Source organism: Chiloscyllium plagiosum, chromosome 36 (assembly GCF_004010195.1).
Source record: "Chiloscyllium plagiosum isolate BGI_BamShark_2017 chromosome 36, ASM401019v2, whole genome shotgun sequence".
Lineage (NCBI taxonomy): Eukaryota > Metazoa > Chordata > Chondrichthyes > Orectolobiformes > Hemiscylliidae > Chiloscyllium > Chiloscyllium plagiosum.
In genome coordinates this window covers 16747168-16765574 of record NC_057745.1, presented here as the reverse complement: position 1 = coordinate 16765574, position 18407 = coordinate 16747168, and the positions used below count along the sequence as shown (strand labels likewise).

The following is an 18407-nucleotide window of genomic DNA, read 5'->3' as shown; positions in this document are numbered from 1 at the left end:
CCACAGTCACTGACACCAATCTCCCCCTGTTTGATATAAACCAGCCCCACAGTCACCTCCACCCACATCATCTACTGCATCCGCTGCAGCCGGTGTGGCCTCCTCTATATTGGGGAGACAGGCCGCCTACTTGCGGAGCGATTCAGAGAGCACCTCTGGGCCACCCGGACGAACCAACCCAACCACCCTGTAGCACAGCATTTCAACTCCCCCTCCCACTCCACCGAGGATATGCAGGTCATTGGACTCATCCACCGCCAAACCACAACAACACGACGGTCGGAGGAGGAGAGTCTTATCTTCCGACTGGGAACCCTCCAACCACAGGGGATGAACTTGGACTTCACCAGTTTCTTCATCCCCCCTCCCCCCACCTTGTCTCAGCCGAATCCCTCCAGCCCGGCACCACCTTCCTGACCTGCAGTCTTCTTCTTGAAATTAAATCTGAGAGGGACAAGTGGGGTGAAAATAAAGAGTGAAGCAGAAAACTATTACTGCACATGACTATTGAAATGTAATGGTGTACAGTGTAATGGTAAAGAGAGGGAATATGAGTCTGGAATTGTCAGGTAGAATTTGTAGCTAACAGTGAAACTGATATAATAGGCTAAACTGGACCTTTTCTGCATCTAAACTCCATGGTATAACTGAAGTAGGATGTACAGTGAATAAGCAACTGAATCACTTACCAGATCTTCAAAGTGCAAAAATTCTTTAAGTTCTTTGGGTAGATTATCCATTCGGTGTAAATATTTTCAAAACGAGCTGTAAAGTATCATTGTTTTTTGAACAATTAAAACATGTAGTGCTAAAATAAGGAAATTTTAAAACCTTTCACATGAAACTAGTTAGAAATTTGAATTAGAACAGTTTTCAGTGTGGTAAGGTATGGTAAAAACAAACGTAAACTTATCACATCTATTATATGAATCACACCCTTGTCATAACCCTTTTAACGCCCATGGGGAATCACTAATTTCCCTACAGAGCTCCTTACGTATGAGTCCCCCTGCCAACAGGCAATGGCCTGCCGAGTTGGTACTCAGACCTTCATAAATCAGCGGAGATATGAAAATATATATTTAAAAAATCAAAACAAATCAGCTGAGATGGCTCTCTTGGCACAGGGGTAGTGTCCCTATTCCTGAACTGAGATACCTGGGTTCAAGTCCACCTGTTCCAAAGTTGTGTAATGACATTTCTGAACAGGTTGATTAGGAAAATAGGTTAAATACAAAACTTGGGGCCCTTTTTGTGACATAGTGGTAATGTTCCTGGGCCTCCCTGGTTCAAGTCCCTCCTGCTCTAGAGGTGTATAGTAACATCTCTGAACAGATTGATTAGAAAAATACTTCTGAACCAAGACACCTGGGTTCAACTCCACCTGCTCTAGAGATGTGTCATAACATCTTTTAAACAGGTTGGTTAGAAATATAAGTTAAATAAAAATATAGTATTAAGGGTTCCAACTTCCATACCAAGAGACCTGGGTTCAAGATCCATCTGCTCCAGAGGCATATAATAACATTTCTGCACAGGTTGATTACTAAAGAAAACAGATCCATGAGCACTCTTGTGCAACAGTTGTAGTGCCCTACCTCTCAGTCAGGGGGGCTATGTTCAAGTCCCACCTGCTCCAGAGGTGCATAATTACATATCTGATTAGGTTGATTAGTAAGAATGTTTAAATCAGATCAAAAGTGCTCTTGTGGTCAGTGCTATTGTCGCTAACATTGAACCATGAGGTCCTATCAGCTTCAGAGGTGCGTAATAACATTTCTGAATGAATTGATTACAAAATAGCTAATAAAACAAAATAGATACAGATCAATAAGTGATCTTGTTGCAGTGGTAGCTCCCTATCTCTGAACCAGGAAGCCTAGATTCAGGTCTCACCTGCTCCAAACAGTGTGTCTGAACAGGTTGATAAAAAACAGAACAAATACAAGGATTCTTGTGGCACTAAGGTAGTGTTCCTATCTCTGGACCTGGAGACCATGGTTCAAGTCCCATCTGCTCCAGTGGTGTGTAATAACATCTCTGAGCAGGTGATTAGAAAATAGAATAAACATGTTTCAGTATAGTTGTGGCTACGTTTGGGTATTTGACAATAAATAGATGTTACTTTTTATAACCATAAGTAACATATATCCCTATTTAGTGTGTAATAATATATAATAATAATATACAAATGGATAAAGTATGCGATATTTGGAAGCATATATAATCTGTGAGTAAAGGTCCCAGATCACTACACAACAGAATACAATGAATGGATTAGAAAATGCAAGGCTTAAAGCAAAACATGAAAGACTTCCCAATAAATTAAAGCATCTCTGCCTGACATCCTTCTCACCCCATCCCAAAACTGTCAAAATGAATTAGAATAAACACTAAGGTTTTATCAATGCCCCCAATCCACCTGTGATTTAAATGGACCATTTTTCTTCTGACATTCCTTCTGCATTTTTCATTTTCAAAAAAGCTATTTAAATTTTAATAAAAGAATGTACAGGGACTTTTATTATATTCTACTTTGCTTATTTAACAGCAAGAGACACTAACTTCAGTTTTGTTTTTCTGATACCTGACGCCTGGAGAATTAATCCTGTGATATTATCTTTATGCACATTCACATGCTGTCAGGATCTCAATGCTTTCAAAAAGCATAACTGCAAGCAAGTTTTATTTTTCCAAAATGACAGATTTTTGAAGTTAAGAAATGTGTCAGGAGATTATGATCAATAAAATGGTACGAATAATGAAATTATTTAAACAAATTCAGCTGCATATTCTTGACTTTCACATTTTACCAAAAATAGCGTATTACCAATAAACCAAAAAAATAAGCAAGTCTCTTTTCACTGAAGTATAGTTCAACTAGAAATCCCACACAGCTTACATTCAGGAACCCTTTCTTCAACACGTTACTGACAGCAACAAGTTGTAATTAATATTCTTTACTGTGGACAAGAGAAGAAACGTCGAACTGATGAACTCACAAAGTGAAGAACCACGTTAGAAATTACAGCTGCTCTGTTGCTATGCAGCCCTAGCAACCACTACTTCCGGTGAGACGGGTGCACCGCCTATCCCCTCCGTCTCAGATATTCCTGAAAAGAAAGGTTCCTACCCAAAGGAAGGAAACGACCTGCGTGGATGAACGGCAACCGCGAATGTTCGCTTTCTCTGGGGCTGCTCTCTCCCAGCTTGAGTAGCAAAAACTCTGTTTTTAAAATAAAATAAAAGAAAGAAGAAAAATGATCTTAGCTTGATTTGGAATAAAGTTCAATTGGATTCCAGAACTAGACAGAAGGGATTTTGCCCGAAACGTCCATTTTCCTGCTCCTCGGATGCTGCCTGACCTGCTGTGCTCTTCCAGCACCACTCTAATCCAGAATCTGGTTTCCAGCATCTGCAGTCATTGTTTTTACCATAAATAAAGCCTGGTAGAGAAGGCCGACGTTTGGCGCATGAGCAGTGGCAGCAGATCCATGTTTGTTTAATGTTTGGTTCCTTTCACTGTAATGAAGACACTGTCAGCGTAGACCACAAAGAATAAAACTCTGCGAGACACCATCATGTAAGACAGTTTTCTTTTTCAAACTCCACTGTAATCTAGGTTAGAATTCACTGCAATGATACAGGACAGGGTGTAAGGAATGTGTGTAAATGTTTAAAGTGAACGGCAGTGTATTTTTAAAATTTGAATTATGCACTCTTATATAAGAGGGGCTAAAGCATACAGATGTTCAGCATGTTCCTCTTGGGCAGCTAAACAGGCAAAGTTCAGCCTTGAAAGAGTCCTGCATTGACTGGGAGTTTCTACTGTTGCCTGAAGACTATAGGGTGATGAATGAACACTTGCAATGGTAATGTCCCTGACTTTGAGCTCTGGAGGTCCTGGCTTCAAGTCCCACCTGTTCTGGAGGTGTGCAGTAATGTCTCTGAACAGGTTAATTAGAAAATATTAAGAACAGAATATGTGAATATGGTGATTATCTGAAACCTGTAGAGTGAGGCCAATTTGAATCTGATTAAGGGAACATCAGAGCAGTTGGAGCCTTCAGGTAACAAAGGCAGCCAAAAGTGGGAGTAACGACACACAGCCTTCCTTAGAGTCACAGAGCTGTACAGCACAGAAACAGAATCTTTGGTCCAACTTGTCTATGCCAATCAGATATCCTAAATTAATCTAGGCCCACTTGCCAGCATTTGGCCCATTTCCTTCTAAACACTTTCTATTCACATACCCATCACACCTTTTAAATGTTGTGATTGTACCAGCCTCCACCACTTTTTATGGCAGCTCATTCTATACACACCACACCCTCTGCATGAAAAAGTTGCCTCTTATTCCCTTTTAAATCTTTCTCCTGCTTGGGTGAGTTTTAGAGGTATCAATTATCTCAGCACGAGATAACTCAGTGCTGAGTTGACAGTTTGATTGACAATTTAAAGAGACTGTTAAAGGATCATATGTCTGTGTCAGGTCTGAGTAGAAGTTTTTTTTCTATAAGAGACTAATAACTTGAGATTGAAAGGATTTGACTATATTTCATGAATGGAAAGTTTTTTGCACTATAAAATGTGAGTGAACAAGAGCTATATGAGCTTATTAAAAAATTTTATTAGCATATGACTCCTGATATGTGCTTATGATGACTTTGGAGATTCCCATATGGTTATTGGGTAAACTGAGTTAGAATGGGGTTAATGAAAGTCATTTAGGTGGAGAGCATGAGTTAGTAAGGAGGTAACATAGTGACCAAAGTCTGAGGACTGAGTGCCTCAGCATTTTTCCTGCCCCAATAACCACTGAAGATGTGCTTCCAGGATTACCTGGCTAGATTCTGTTCTGCCCAAGTTTCTCAGAATGAAAATTGGATCTTATGGAACCCTTTTGAGAATTTCCCAATACAAGCTATTCACCTCAGTAGGGAAAATCCAGCTGGCTTTGATCTTGTCTATGTTTAATGGGTAGAAGGTGTGTTTTATCCAAGATTACATGTATTTTTGGTAATATGAGATGATGGTGCTTATCATTAGCTTTCATGTGAAAGTTGACATCCTATACCTGAACAGTTTGACGAGGGGGAATGGGTCAAGGATGGATCGTTGAAGAAAGTCAGATATTATCTGGAAGAACAATAATGTAAATAATTTCTGGAGAAATTAAATTAACACAATTGAATTTCTTTTTTTTTAAGAATAAGTAAACGTAGTACAGACTGTATAGTAGCACACTATTTCCTGAAATGGCTACTGTATGTTTATTATGCAAGTGGGGGCTTTGAATTTGCATAGGCTTTTCAGACATTCATAAAGTGTAAATTATTTTCCCTTCCATGTCCACTAATGTTGAAGCATTAATTGTTGAGATTAAAATGTTCATAACCTCAAGCCATGTTGCTGCAATTTGATTCTATTTTTAAGTTCTACCGAAAGTGCCAACATTGGATATTGTCTTTGAGATGCTGTATTTTAAAATGAACAGTGATATACTCAGGAACACTTATTTGAAGACTGAAATTAATCCGCACTCAATTCTATGCTTTATTCTTAATTCCAGATAATAATTAATAAAGCCGTAACAATTCCTCAGGATGTCAGTGGGCTTGGAAAAAACTGAGAGAGTTGAAGACATACCACACACTAATTCAAGTTCTGAAAGACTGTGCATTCAATCATGTGAAAGTTGTGAACAGGATTCATTTAAAGATTTGAAACTAGCTTCCCAGACAATACTCGAAACTCTGCAACAAAATGGTCGATCAAAATGTCCAAAATGCCTGAGCTCTAGGATGTTTTACTGTTACTCGTGTTGTCTTTTGGTAGATGGTGTGAATTCTGATGAGATACCTCAGGTGAAGGTTTGTAACTAAAATTTGGTCATCATTTGGAGTTTTATAATAGAATTTAGTGTATAATTTCTAATGTACAGAACCTTCCTGAACGTTGTCTTTCAGGTAACCACACAAACTTGATTCCACCTGGATGTAAAATGTTATGTTTTTTATGGTTCAAATATAATAAATAAAATAAATTAAAACCAATTCCTCACCCTTTTAACACTGGTTAATTTGTATACTGGCACTCAGAAGCTTGGAGAAGTTACATTACAATGCAGTGATCAGTCTATATCATTCCAATAGAAATCTAGCCATAAAGTCCATGAAGTGCTCATGCTATCATTCTTAGCTTTACTTATTTTTATAATTCATAAATATGTGTATAGATGAATCTTTAACTTTTATATCATGACCTGACACTTGGTTGGAAAATCTGATTTCCAACATTGGAAAAGCAAAACATCTGTGGTTCATCATGAATTTAAGTACATTGTTTTAATTCAACATTTTCCTGAAAACATTGCTTTATTGGTCATTGTGAGTCACAGCTTAAGTTTTTCCTATCCCTTTATGATGCCCACACACACAGAATTTGTGTTAGGTATCATTCATTCTTCAACCAGTGGTCACTAAGAACTAGCTTGGGAGAAATGACTTCAATTTCACTTTGGACAGTTGATTCTTAATGCCCTCTGCTATGGCTCTACAAGTTTCCCAGTTTTGAGTCATTACTTTGTCAGAGCAACTGGGGATTCAGAGGAACACATTTTTAAAGTAATGATATGCTAATTAGCTACTGCTTTTGGACCTCTTAAGGACCTTACAAAGGTTATATAAATACAAAATCTATTATTTATCAACTATATTGTCTAATTTCCATTTTACTAAAAAGTAACTATTATTCATTTTCAGCTCCCTTTGAAGATTGATATTATCAAACATCCTAATGAAACTGATGGCAAAAGTACTGCTGTACATGCAAAGCTGTTGGCTCGGGATGATGTTAATATTTACACATACCCTTGCATGCCAGATAATGAGGAGGAAAAGCATGAAGTAAGTTATCAAAAAAAAATACACTTTCCTTATCTAAGACCACATAATGTCTTTAGTTGTTTGGCTGTCAATCTTTCATTTAATGTCCCGCACCATTTACTTAGGTGGTTTATGTTGAATTTCTATATTAACGTCATACTGTAATAAAATTAAAGGAAAGTGTTGAGACCATTCAAGGTAAGGTAGCGCAGTCTTGGCTCACATCACACCTACCTTTAGATGTAGGAAGTTGGATAATTAAAGTAACAAGAGAACTGAAGTTTTTTTTTAAAGAATAATTTTGTTATTTCATTTTGTGTTTCATATAATCTTAATGTGTCACTTTAATTTTAATCTATTATTATTTGATGCTTCCCTGTTTTAGGTTGTAGTCGTGTTCCCGGGTCCAAAGTCCGTTTCCTTTGAAGATCTTCCCATGCATTTGTCTAAACTTGCTAATGAGAAATCCAATCTTTTGAAATATTCTTCCAAGAATGTTCACAGCCGTGAGGAGAGCCTTACATTGGAGGGACCAGAACATAAACTTGCAAAATATGACGATAAAGACCAAGGCAGGACAGAGGAGCAGGATGTTGGAGAGACAAAGACAAAAATTGCTCCACTAAAAAGAGTGATATTTATTGATAGCACCTGGAATCAAACCAATAAAATAATTACTGATGAACGTCTTCAAGGTACAATGTAACTTAGTAAATTGGTGAGCTTGCTCGGTAATCTAAAACTTTATCTTCCACAGATACAGAATCACCAAATGTTTTGACTCACTTAACTGACTATCTCGTTTTACTATCGTACACAGTTGTTTCAGTGCATCCTTGAATAAATTGTACTTGATTTATTTAAACATTCGCGCGCACACACTTTAGCCTTTATTGACTATTGCTTTATATATGCCCCTACCAGTCCACTCCATATCTATTCTGTTCACTGAACTGCATTTCATTTTGCTTTTGTGCTCTATATATTCTGTATATTTAGAGATCTTTAAAGAGTTTGATTTTGTGCTTTTAGAATTCTATTCTTAAACTTAAGTTCCTGCACAGATGGAGAGGAAAATTGGATGAGGTATAAAGAGGGCTGGAACAGGCAAATTCCACTCAACACTTCAATTTGTAAAACAATTTACAATGTGGAAAAAAAAAGCCCTAGACAGTTCACCAAGTAGGTGTAACGCAAATGGATGTGGAACACAGTGCACTACCATCTCTGAGAATTAGTTTGTGCCTTTGGTGAATATTTGCTTGGTGTAAAGTCATTGCTAACATGAGTGCTGGAGGCTTTGCTGCCTTTTACATTGCACGAAGAGCAGGAAAACCAATGATTAAAGCTTTGTTAGGTTGTTGTTTTCCTCACTGAGCTGGTGGGTTTTCAGACGTTTCATCACCATGCTCGGAACATCATCAGTGAGCCTCCAGTGAAGTGGTTAGTGTTCTGTCCTGCTTACTATTTATGTGTCTCAGTTTGTTGTGGTGAGTGGTATCATTTCTGGTTCTGGTTCTGAGGGGGTTGGTAAATGGGGTCCAAATCTATATGTTTACTAATGGAGTTCGGGTTTGAATGCCAGGCTAGAGGAATTCCTGTGTGTGTCTTTGTTTAGCCTGTCCCAGGATAGATACTTTGTCCCAGTTGAAATGGTCGAAAGCGAGGACTGCAGATGCTGGAGATTAGAGTGGAGACTATGGTACTGGAAAAGCACAGCAGGTCGGGGAGCATCCAAGGAGCAGGAGAATCGACGTTTCGGGCAAAAGCCCTTCATCAGCAATTCCTCGGATGCTGCCTGACCTGTGCTTTTCCAGCATCACACTCTTGACTCCAGTTGAACTGGTGTCACTCTTCGTCTGTTTGAATAGATACCAGTGATAGTTGGTCATGTCTCTTGGTGGCTAGTTAGTTTACTGGCAATTATCCAATGTAATGTTTGTTGTAGTCCTTGCAGGGTATTTTGTATGTGATTCCTGTTCTGCTGGCTGTGGGCACAAGGTCTTTTAAACTTCTCAATAGTTGTTTAAGTGTGGTAGTAGGTTTGTGGGCTACCATGAGGCCGGGCTTATAACCTGATTATTTACAACCTCCTCATTACAACCTGAGCTACAAATCTTCTCCAAAATCTCATTTAAAGCTTTGTTTTGAAAATGACTATCAGTAGCTTTCAGATTGATGTCATGCTTATCCAATTTCATCCTATGACCTTATTCATGTTATTTCTTTCTGTTTTGATGGCTTGGGCTTAATGGAAAATGACAAAGAAGATACAATAGAGAAACCAGGAATTTAGTCCATGCCAGTGTTTATGTTCCACTTAAGCCTCTTCCCACCCTTTGTCATTTAACTTTGTCAGGAATATTGTCTAATAGTTTCTGCCTCATGTGGTTGTCTAGCTTCATCCTTAAAGACTTATATACTGTTTGCCTCAAGTACTCCCTCTGCTAGCAAAATTCAATTATCATCATGCTGAGACGGTTATTGTGAATGGCCTTTTTAATTATTTTTGGTAGCTATCTTACATCGTGGCCAATAGATTTGCTCTTCTCCACTAATGGAAATAGTCTACTCAATCAAACATTTCATAGTTTTGAAGGTCTCTTTTAAGTCACCTCTCAAAAGTGACACCACTTAGTATTTGAATGATTATAGGGGAGACAGTGGCCTAATTGTATTATCGCTGGACTATTAATTCAGACATCTAGATAAATATTCCGGAGACCCAGGTTTGAATACCACCACGGCAGATGGTGGAATTTGAATTTCAATAAATATCTGGAATTAAGAATCCACTGATGATCATGAATCCATTTTCAATTGTCAGAAAAACCCATCTGATTCACTAGTGTCCTTTAGTGAAGGAAACTGCCATCCTTATCTGGTCTGGCCTACATGTGACTCCAGACCCACAGCGATGTGGTTGACTCTAATCTGCCCTCTAGGCAATTACAGTTGGGCAATAAATGCTGCCTAGCCAGTGATGCCATCATTCCCGTGAATGAATTTTAAAAAATGAAAATTAATCCAATTTGAGAATGCTGTTGTGTAAAGTCAAGTGAAATTGACTGAAGTTTTCTTGCTATTGATCTTTATTTAGCTGTCCCAGTTAAAAGCGAATGTAAATTGAGTGAGGATACAAAGAGATTTGACTTCTTTGTCTGATGCCAAGTTAATGTTCCCTGCATAAGATCAGGAGTGGTTATTGTAAAAATAGAGCTGGCACCTTCAGAACATGAAGGAAGGTGGAAGATTTCATTTAATTGGAAACGCAAATATTTTCGATGTAATGAACAATTATTTTAGAAGGAATTGATTTGAATTGTTATATATTGACAGTTAATTTACATATATTTGTATTGATTGTTCTCAATAAGCTTATTGTTTTCCTGCATCCTTTTCTTTGTAGAATTACTTCACGTTGAGCTAAGAACACGGAAAACGTGCTTTTGGCGTGGCCAGAAAGGAAAGCCAGACACATATCTCGCTACAATTGAGGCTATTTACTATTTTTTAGTTGATTATCATCAATTGTTTTTAAAAGAGAACTACAATGGGGAATATGACAATCTATTGTTTTTCTATTCATTCATGTACAGATTAATTAACAAAGCTAAACTTGCAGCTGGAAAATTGAACTGAACTGGAAAGTAACTGATAGTGTCTCATCAAAATGTCAAACTGAAGAAGTACCATCATTAGTACTTCTTCATTAGTTACAATAAATAAGATTAAAGTAAATTCTGGATTTTAATCAAAACATGAATGATTAAAACTTGTGTAGTTTGTTTGAATACTTATTTCAGTACAAGATGTGTAAAACAAAAATTAAAATTATTTTTTCAGTTAGTTTACTTCTTTAAAGCAAAACTTATCACATATGTTTTTTCAATTAAATGTCTTCTTCCCTAAAGCAGAAAGTAACATTGAATGTAGATGACATCACTCGTTCTTTTGTTTTTGTTTTCTTCAAAATTGAAAACATCTTGTTTTTTTTTTTTAAAAATTAGCTAGCAACATTTGGTTTTGTATTGTTGACATCGGTTTTGGGATTAAACTTTGGTGCAAATTCAGGTTGAAAAGAATTGATTGAGTCCAAGTTATTGAGAATCATGGGCGATATTTTAAAGTCCATGTCGATTTTAAAAATTGCAGTTAAGCTTAGAAAAACATTCAGCCCATGGAGTCCATTCTGCCATTCAATGCAATCGTGGCTTATCTAATAACTCTCAACTCCACTTTCTGCCTTTTCCCTATAACCCTTGCTTCCCTTAATGGTTTAAAAACTTCTAACTCAGCCTTGGGTATACTGAGTGACCCAGTCTGTACAGTCCTCTTCAATAACAACGAATTCTAGTTTCACTACTCTCTGAGGGAAGAAATTTCTAACTTATGTCTCAAATGTGTGACCCCTTATACTGAGATTATGCCTTCTGGTCCTTGACTGTCCTACAAGGAGAAACAATATCTAGCCTGTCAAGTCCTATAAGACTCTTGTATGTTTCAACAAGGTCACCTCTCATTCTTCTAAAGTCCAATGAGTACAGGCACAATCTACTTCATCTCTCCTTTCTAAGACAGTTCCTCCATACCTGCTATCAGCCTAGTGAACCTTCTATGGACTACCTGCAATGCCAGTATATGTTTCCTTTGATAAGGGCCTACAACTGTTCACAGCATTTCAGCTGCAAGTTGACACATGCCTTGTGATCTTTATACTCTATTTCCTTTGACATAAGGCCACTATTCCATTTGCTTTCTCTGTTACCCACTGAATTTGAATGCTAGCTTTTTGTGATTCAGATACAAGAACTTCTGAATCCCTTTGTTCTGTAACTTCTGGCATCTTTCTCCATTTAAATAATATTTTCCCACTTTCTATTCCATGTGCCTATATCCCTGTGCAGATTCTGGGTCATCCTCACAACTTGCCTTCCCACCTATTTTTGTGTCATCTGCAAACTTGGTTATAGAACATTCCTTATCTAATTCATGGTGTTGACTATTAATAACTTTGTCAGAATGCACAAAGTGACACTGGAGAAGCATGCAGGTTTATTGGAGACATTTGACAATCTGAACTAAAGATTGGAGGAGTACACCAATGGCATCTATACCATGCTGGCTCTGGCATGCATGTATCTGGCTGCCTTGGAGAACCATGTCTAACACTGTTTGCCAGTTATTCATACAGCCCTTGGTCAATGGCAAGGTGACAGGAAGATGAGGGTAAAAACAATGACTGCAGATGCTGGAAACCAGAGTCTAGATTAGAATGTTGCTGGAAAAGCACAGCAGTTCAGGCAGCATCCGAGGAGCAGTAAAATCGACGTTTCGGGCAAAAGCCCTTCATCAGAAATACAGGCAGAGAACCTGAAGGGTGGAGAGATAAATGAGAGTCGGGTGGGAGTGGGGAGAAAGTAGCATAGAGTACAATAGGTGAGTGGGGGAGGGGATGAAGGTGACCTTGATCTACCTCAAAATGCCACTTCCTCAATGCTAGTAGCCCAATCTTCTACCTGTAATGATGCAGAAACCCCTGATCAATTGACCATGTCCAATGCCATGGATGTAAATCGGACAATACCGTCCACTGATTGTGACTGACTTGGATTCGACTGAAGATAACTCTTCTTAGACTTGAGGCATGGCTATTTGATTGTAGCATTGTAAGCTCCTGCTTTGTGGTACAGGTATGGATACTGATGAAACAAGAGGTCATACACCAACATGACAATCCGCTTGACTAATCATTGCTGGAAAAAAGACTGGCTGCCTGGCTTTGTGTCTGCACTAAAAAACGAGATAGAAATATTGTGAGCCTGTAAGTTCTGAATGAAGAAGTGAACAAAAAATAAAGACATGCTGTGAGCATCCAAATAGTTGCAAAGTGAAGAATCTCAAGATGCATCCTGTCCTGATACATGCCTGTCCCTGCCTGGCAGCAGTATTGCAATGAAAGCCATCAGGAACATCCAAAGTGCTGATGTGTTGAACTGGATTCTAAGTGAGTCGAAGATGCAGTTGGTTGCTTGTCTGATGCCACTTCCAGTTACATGGTGTGCAGGCAATGATTGTCCCTGGAGCGTACCCTGAAATGTTGGGACTGCAGGCCAAGGTGGAGTAAGTGACAAGCAGATGGACCCCTGTGCAAACTCACTCTGAGGTATTTTAAGATGCTGATCAGCAGGCATGGTGTTGCTTTGGCAAGAAATATGGCTGCAATAGGCTCATGTATGTGTCCCATAAAGTTTGTTTGGTATCGAGAGGGGGCATTATCCTATAGAAGTTGGTTACATCTACTACTCCCAGACTACTCTCTTGATGTTTACTCATTGGAGTAACTGACACTTCATATCACCTGATATTAGATTGCAGGAGGCTAATGAGAAGTTAACGCTTCTGTAGTTGCAATTTGAATTGACAGCCCAAACAGGATTATCTGTCCACTGCAATTATTTGTTCATGCAGCAACAGCTCAATAGCTAAAGGCATTCAAGAAGCTGCTTCCATTCCTAAATAACCTGGGATACTATGATATAGCAGTTTATGTCAACAATTTTGCAAAATTCATGCAAAGGCTATTATTGTTCAGTTAAATTGATGTTAGTGATGCAGCACGCCTGTATAACGTACCATTCCATACTGGCCTGCTCTTTTAAGACCACCCACGTTCACTTTGCATTACTTCGATTTAGTTGTGCATTACAATTTATAGCTTTCAATTTTTTCTTTATGGAGTACTTATTAATTGCAAGTGCTTTGTGAATTTATTATGAGCCAGAGCCAAAAGAGCAACATGTTTTACTTTGGTATCTTGTAAGGTTCTATACAAGTTGTTTATTTGAATTTCCAGAATGACACTCTCTTTTCTGGCAGAATGGATGAAGAAGCAGCCAAAAAAAGAACTAATTGCCCACAGAGCTTCACCCCCTGCCAAGGTCTGTTTACAGGCTTCATGCATACTGCAACACTTTCATCTGGACATCTGAAATTTATCTTGACTATGTTATTCTATAAAAGACCTATTATACCCTTCAATCATATAATGATGAATGGTCGCAATTTTTCAATGCTCAACTACTTTTGAAATTGCTTAAACGAGCGATCCTGAATGCAGTGCATCGAAGAAAAAAGTTGGTAGGCCAGGGAGAAGGGGAACAGAAGAAATACAAAAACAAATTTCAAACCTCAAAAGCTGAAGAATCATTAAGTGAACATCAGCTATCCTGTAAGTGAAATAAATCTCCCTTTTGTCTTTTTCCCAGAAAGGGGCGGCACGGTGGCTTAGTGGTTAGCACTGCTGCCTCGGCTCCAGGGACGCGGGTTCAATTCTCACCTCTGTGTGGAGTTCGCACATTCTCCCCATGTCTGCATGGCTTTCCTCTGGGTTCTCTGGTTTCCTCCCACAGTCCAAAGATGTGCAGGTCATGTGAATTGGCCATGCTCAATTGCCCATTAGGTGCATTAGTCAGGGGTAAATATAGGGTAGGGAAAATGGGGCTGGGTGGGTTACTCTTTGGAGGGTCGGTGTGGACTTATTGGGCTGAAGAGTCTGTTTTCATACTGTAGAGTATCCAATCTAATCTAATTAAAACCTCACTGAAACAATTTCCCCTCAAATGGTTGTACATTTTCTGGTGGCTGACTTAAAGCATTATTCACATAAAACGAGAGGCTGTTTGCATCCAGCTTCAGTGAACCTGTGAGAGGGATTTAAAGGGAGGGATTTAAAACCTACCCAAACATTTCATCATCATCGTAAATTCAAAGATTAAATGATAAACATTTACCTTCATTAGAAAGTAAGTCAGAAGATAGAGGAGCAGTAAAGTATAATCAGCCTGTGTGTACTTTTGGTGCATGTGACCATTATCTAGATGATTTGCTGGAAAGAAGGAACTCCCATTTATAAATTCATAGAATAGGTACAGCACAGGAGGTGAGAGTGTGTTGCTGGAAAAGCACAGCAGGTCAGGCAGCATCCAAGGAGCAGGAAAATCGATGTTTCAGGCCAGAGCCCTTCATCAGGAATGAGCTGATGAAGGGCTCCAGCCTGAAACATCAGTTTTCCTGCTTCTCAGTTGCTTCCTGACCTGCTGTGCTTTTCCAGTAACACACTCTCAACTCCAATCTCCAGCATCTGCAGTCCTCACTGTCTCCGCAGTACAGGAAGTGGTCATTTAGTCCACTGTATCTCTGTCAGTTCTCTGCAAGAAGATCTGTACTGGCCCAGTTCCCTCTCTTTTCTCCATAGTCCTTCAATCCTTTCCTTTTCAGATGTTTATTCTACTCCCTTTTGAAAGCCACAATTATTTCAAAACTCAAGCAATGCATTCCAGATCCTCACCACTCATTGCATTTCCTTGTGTTACCTTTTGTTCTTTTCTTTCCATCTTAAATTCGTGCCCTCTGGTTCTTGACCCTCCCATCAGTGGGAACAGTTTGTCTGTATGCACCTTGTCCAGATTCCTCAATTTAAAATCTGTTGTCAACCTTCTCCAATGAAAACAGCTCTAGCTTCTCCAAAATATCCACTTATTCCTGTGATCATTCTCATAGATATTTTCTACATCTTCTCTAAATCCTTCAGAAACTTCCCAAAAGGTGATTCCCAGTATTTGACATAATGCTATCATTGAGGCAGAAAGTGTTTTATGTTGTTCACCATAACCTACTTGCTTTTTGTAAAGTCCAGGATCCTATTTGCCTTATTAACCACTTTCCCTCAACCAGTGCTGCCTCCTAGATGTGTGCGTATGTATAGTACTTTTCACAACTACAATGCACTTTACAGTCAATTAAGTACTTTTCAGAGTTAAGACAATGCTCCAGTGTAGGACACATTGCCGTGTGCACATTGCCATGTCCGAAAGCAGCACTAAAATAAATTAATAATCTTAGTGATATCACTTACATGATAAACATGGAGGAACTTTCCTGCTCTTCTTTGCATTGTGTTGTTGCCCATCTTAGAAGGCAGCAGCCAGGACCTTGGTTTTACTTTTACCACAGCGATACTTTAGTAGTACGTATCGCCAAACTAAGGTTGCAAAATGTGAATTAAAGACTAGCTTGAGACAGATTTCATTGCAATTGTTGGATTTTCTTCTAAGTCGATGACAAGCCTATTTCTTGATCTCCTTCACTCTCTGACTTATCTTCCAAGCATTTCTCACATTTGTGGTCTAAATAGGAAATCTTCTGCTAGCAAGTGCCCTTTCCACTTTAATCTGTAGCTTCCTCCTGTTAACAAAATTAGTGATAAATTCCAATTATCAAGACAACATGCTGTGATATCCAAGTGTCAGTACAAGAGACAGCTCCAAGAATATATACAAGGATAATATATGATTATATATACAAGGATATTTTTGAATCTATTATAAATTAACAATCTTAGCAATATACAAGGAATGTTGTTTTTGAACTTTAAAGTATTTAACCTAAGTTAAGTGAACACTGACAGATTGATATATCATGAAAAAAAGATTAATCAAAAAATTAGTTTGAGATCTAGCATCTTATCTCCAGGGTTTTTTTGTAATAATTCCTAAAATGGTCTGATCCAGACTTTCCTATGCTTGCTTCTTTAAGCATTTGCAAAACTTTAGATCCTACTTTAGAACAAAAGGTAACACAAGGAAATGCAATGAGTGGTGAGGATCTGGAATGCATTGCTTGAGTTTGGAAACAATTGTGGCTTTCAAAAGGGAGTAGAATAAACATTTGAAAAGGAAAGGATTGAAGGACTGTGGAGAAAAGAGAGGGAACTGGACCAGTAATGTTTTGCTTATTGATGGGCAATTTCCCAACTGCCGATGAACACCCAATTAGAATATATACTTATACTTAGCACCAAGATAGTCATGAGTCAATGGTGTTATGCTTATTTCTCAGGATTAATAATATGTGTTCAAGCCCCATTTCAGAGATTTGAGCACACAATCTCAAGTGATTCTTAAGTGCAGTACACACAGACTTCAGTGGTTTTACATGACCACTTTTCAGTATTGATTGCCAATGAGATAACCCAGTGTTCCCAAGATCCAAATATCATGCTCAGGTGGACCGATCAAGAATGGCCAAGATGTTTCCATCTGATTACGTTGTTATTTTTCTTAAGTTCAATGTTTAAATATGTTCTACAAACATATTTAACATTCTCCAAGATTTCTAAAACTATCTTACACAGAGTGAATTATCTAGAAGGGGACTGATGTGTTAAGCAGGTGAAATTTGTCAGCCATCTTGCATGTATTCAGATTCCACAAATAAAATCAAAATAAATAAGAAGTCTAAATCACTCATCTCAACATAATGCCATTGGACCATAAACAAGTAATGACAGATATTTGTGTCCTCAGGCATTTTTATCATTAGCATATCAAAGGAAATATGTATCTATGGGTATATTTATCATTTTTTTAAAGACACATTGTTGAAAGGTTTTACACGAAAGTGTCTTTTTTTTTGTGCAGCAGCCTTTCTGATACGTGAGTAATATTGTTAAATCTGATTTCCAACTTTATTGAAGAAATCTATTGGTTGCATACGGAAATCAGCATTGTGCATTGATTGAAAACTGAAGCTTTCTTCAGGACTCAACATGTTTGCAGATTTTGGACTATGCCAAAGTCTGTAAACAAATCTTGCTTTGTAAATTATTTTCCTCCAGTTGTATTAGCCTTTGCATTGACAGATCCATTTTTCAGAGTACTTTCTATTATTCCTCAACATGGGAGTTAAGGGCAGGCATGTCAATGTTTTTGGGTCCAAATGTTTACAGCTAACACCTATTATACAATGTTTGAAAAGATTTCAAGTCTCTACCTAAAGCATTAACTTGTGTTCAGATGTATCTGCTGCACTCCATACATGTTTCTATAAAAATGTTCAACATCAATCTTTAAATGAATTTGCAGGAGTCATACATCAACAGAGCAGGAAAGTGCCTGGTCTCTTTTTTTCCCCCCAACATAAATAACCCAACAGTATTGAAAGACAGTTCTTGTAGGAAAATTGTGACCGCAAAAGTCAGTTAAACTGATTGCAAACTTGGATCTTGGGAAGCTATTAGTATAGCTACTAATATGCCAAGAATCAGGATAATCAGGATAATTTTCCACCCAAGTCATTGGTGCTGCTTTAGTCCATTAACTTACATAATGATTAACACTTTCAACACCTTTTGCCCCACTCATACAACAAATTCCACATCTTGGCCAGCATTACAAGCAAAGTTTGTGAGAAGATTTGTAGCTCGGGTGCTCATTGTTGTGGTTCTGTTCACCAAGCTGGGAATTTGTGTTGCAGATGTTTCATCCCCTGTCTAGGTGACATCCTCAGTGCTTGGGAGCCTCCTGTGAAGCGCTTCTATGATGTTTCCTCTGGCATTTATAGTGGTTTGAATCTGCCGCTTCCGGTTGTCAGTTAGCGCAGCAGGTCAGGCGGCATCCAGGGAACAGGAGAATCGACGTTTCGGGCATAAGCCCTTCTTCAGGAATGAGGAAAGTTTGT

General features: G+C 38.4%; 2 protein-coding genes across 4 annotated transcripts in view; one reads left to right on the top strand and one right to left on the bottom strand.

Annotated features, from left to right (window-relative positions):
- The window catches only part of LOC122540996 (protein FAM227B-like), a 297628-nt gene extending 294557 nt beyond the window's left edge, over window positions 1–3071 (bottom strand). For both annotated transcript variants that reach the window (XM_043677410.1, XM_043677409.1), the window contains exons 1-2: window positions 2903–3071; window positions 690–765 (exon numbers count right to left, since the gene is read on the bottom strand). In XM_043677410.1, the coding sequence (XP_043533345.1) occupies window positions 690–740 (51 nt within the window). In that variant the 5' untranslated portion in view covers window positions 741–765; window positions 2903–3071. The remainder of the gene's footprint in view (window positions 1–689; window positions 766–2902) is intronic.
- A 297-nt stretch (window positions 3072–3368) lies between these two features.
- On the top strand, window positions 3369–10972 carry dtwd1 (DTW domain containing 1). 2 transcript variants are annotated; one of them, XM_043677419.1, is made up of 5 exons: window positions 3369–3583; window positions 5573–5873; window positions 6765–6908; window positions 7273–7582; window positions 10297–10972. In XM_043677419.1, the coding sequence occupies exons 2-5, from the start codon at window positions 5607–5609 to the stop codon at window positions 10527–10529; spliced, it is 954 nt and encodes a 317-aa protein (XP_043533354.1). In that variant the 5' UTR covers window positions 3369–3583; window positions 5573–5606; the 3' UTR covers window positions 10530–10972. The 2 variants fall into 2 exon arrangements, with proteins under 2 accessions (XP_043533354.1, XP_043533355.1); XM_043677420.1 differs by lacking the exon at window positions 3369–3583 and adding an exon at window positions 4503–4590.
- Window positions 10973–18407: the final 7435 nt, after the last annotated feature.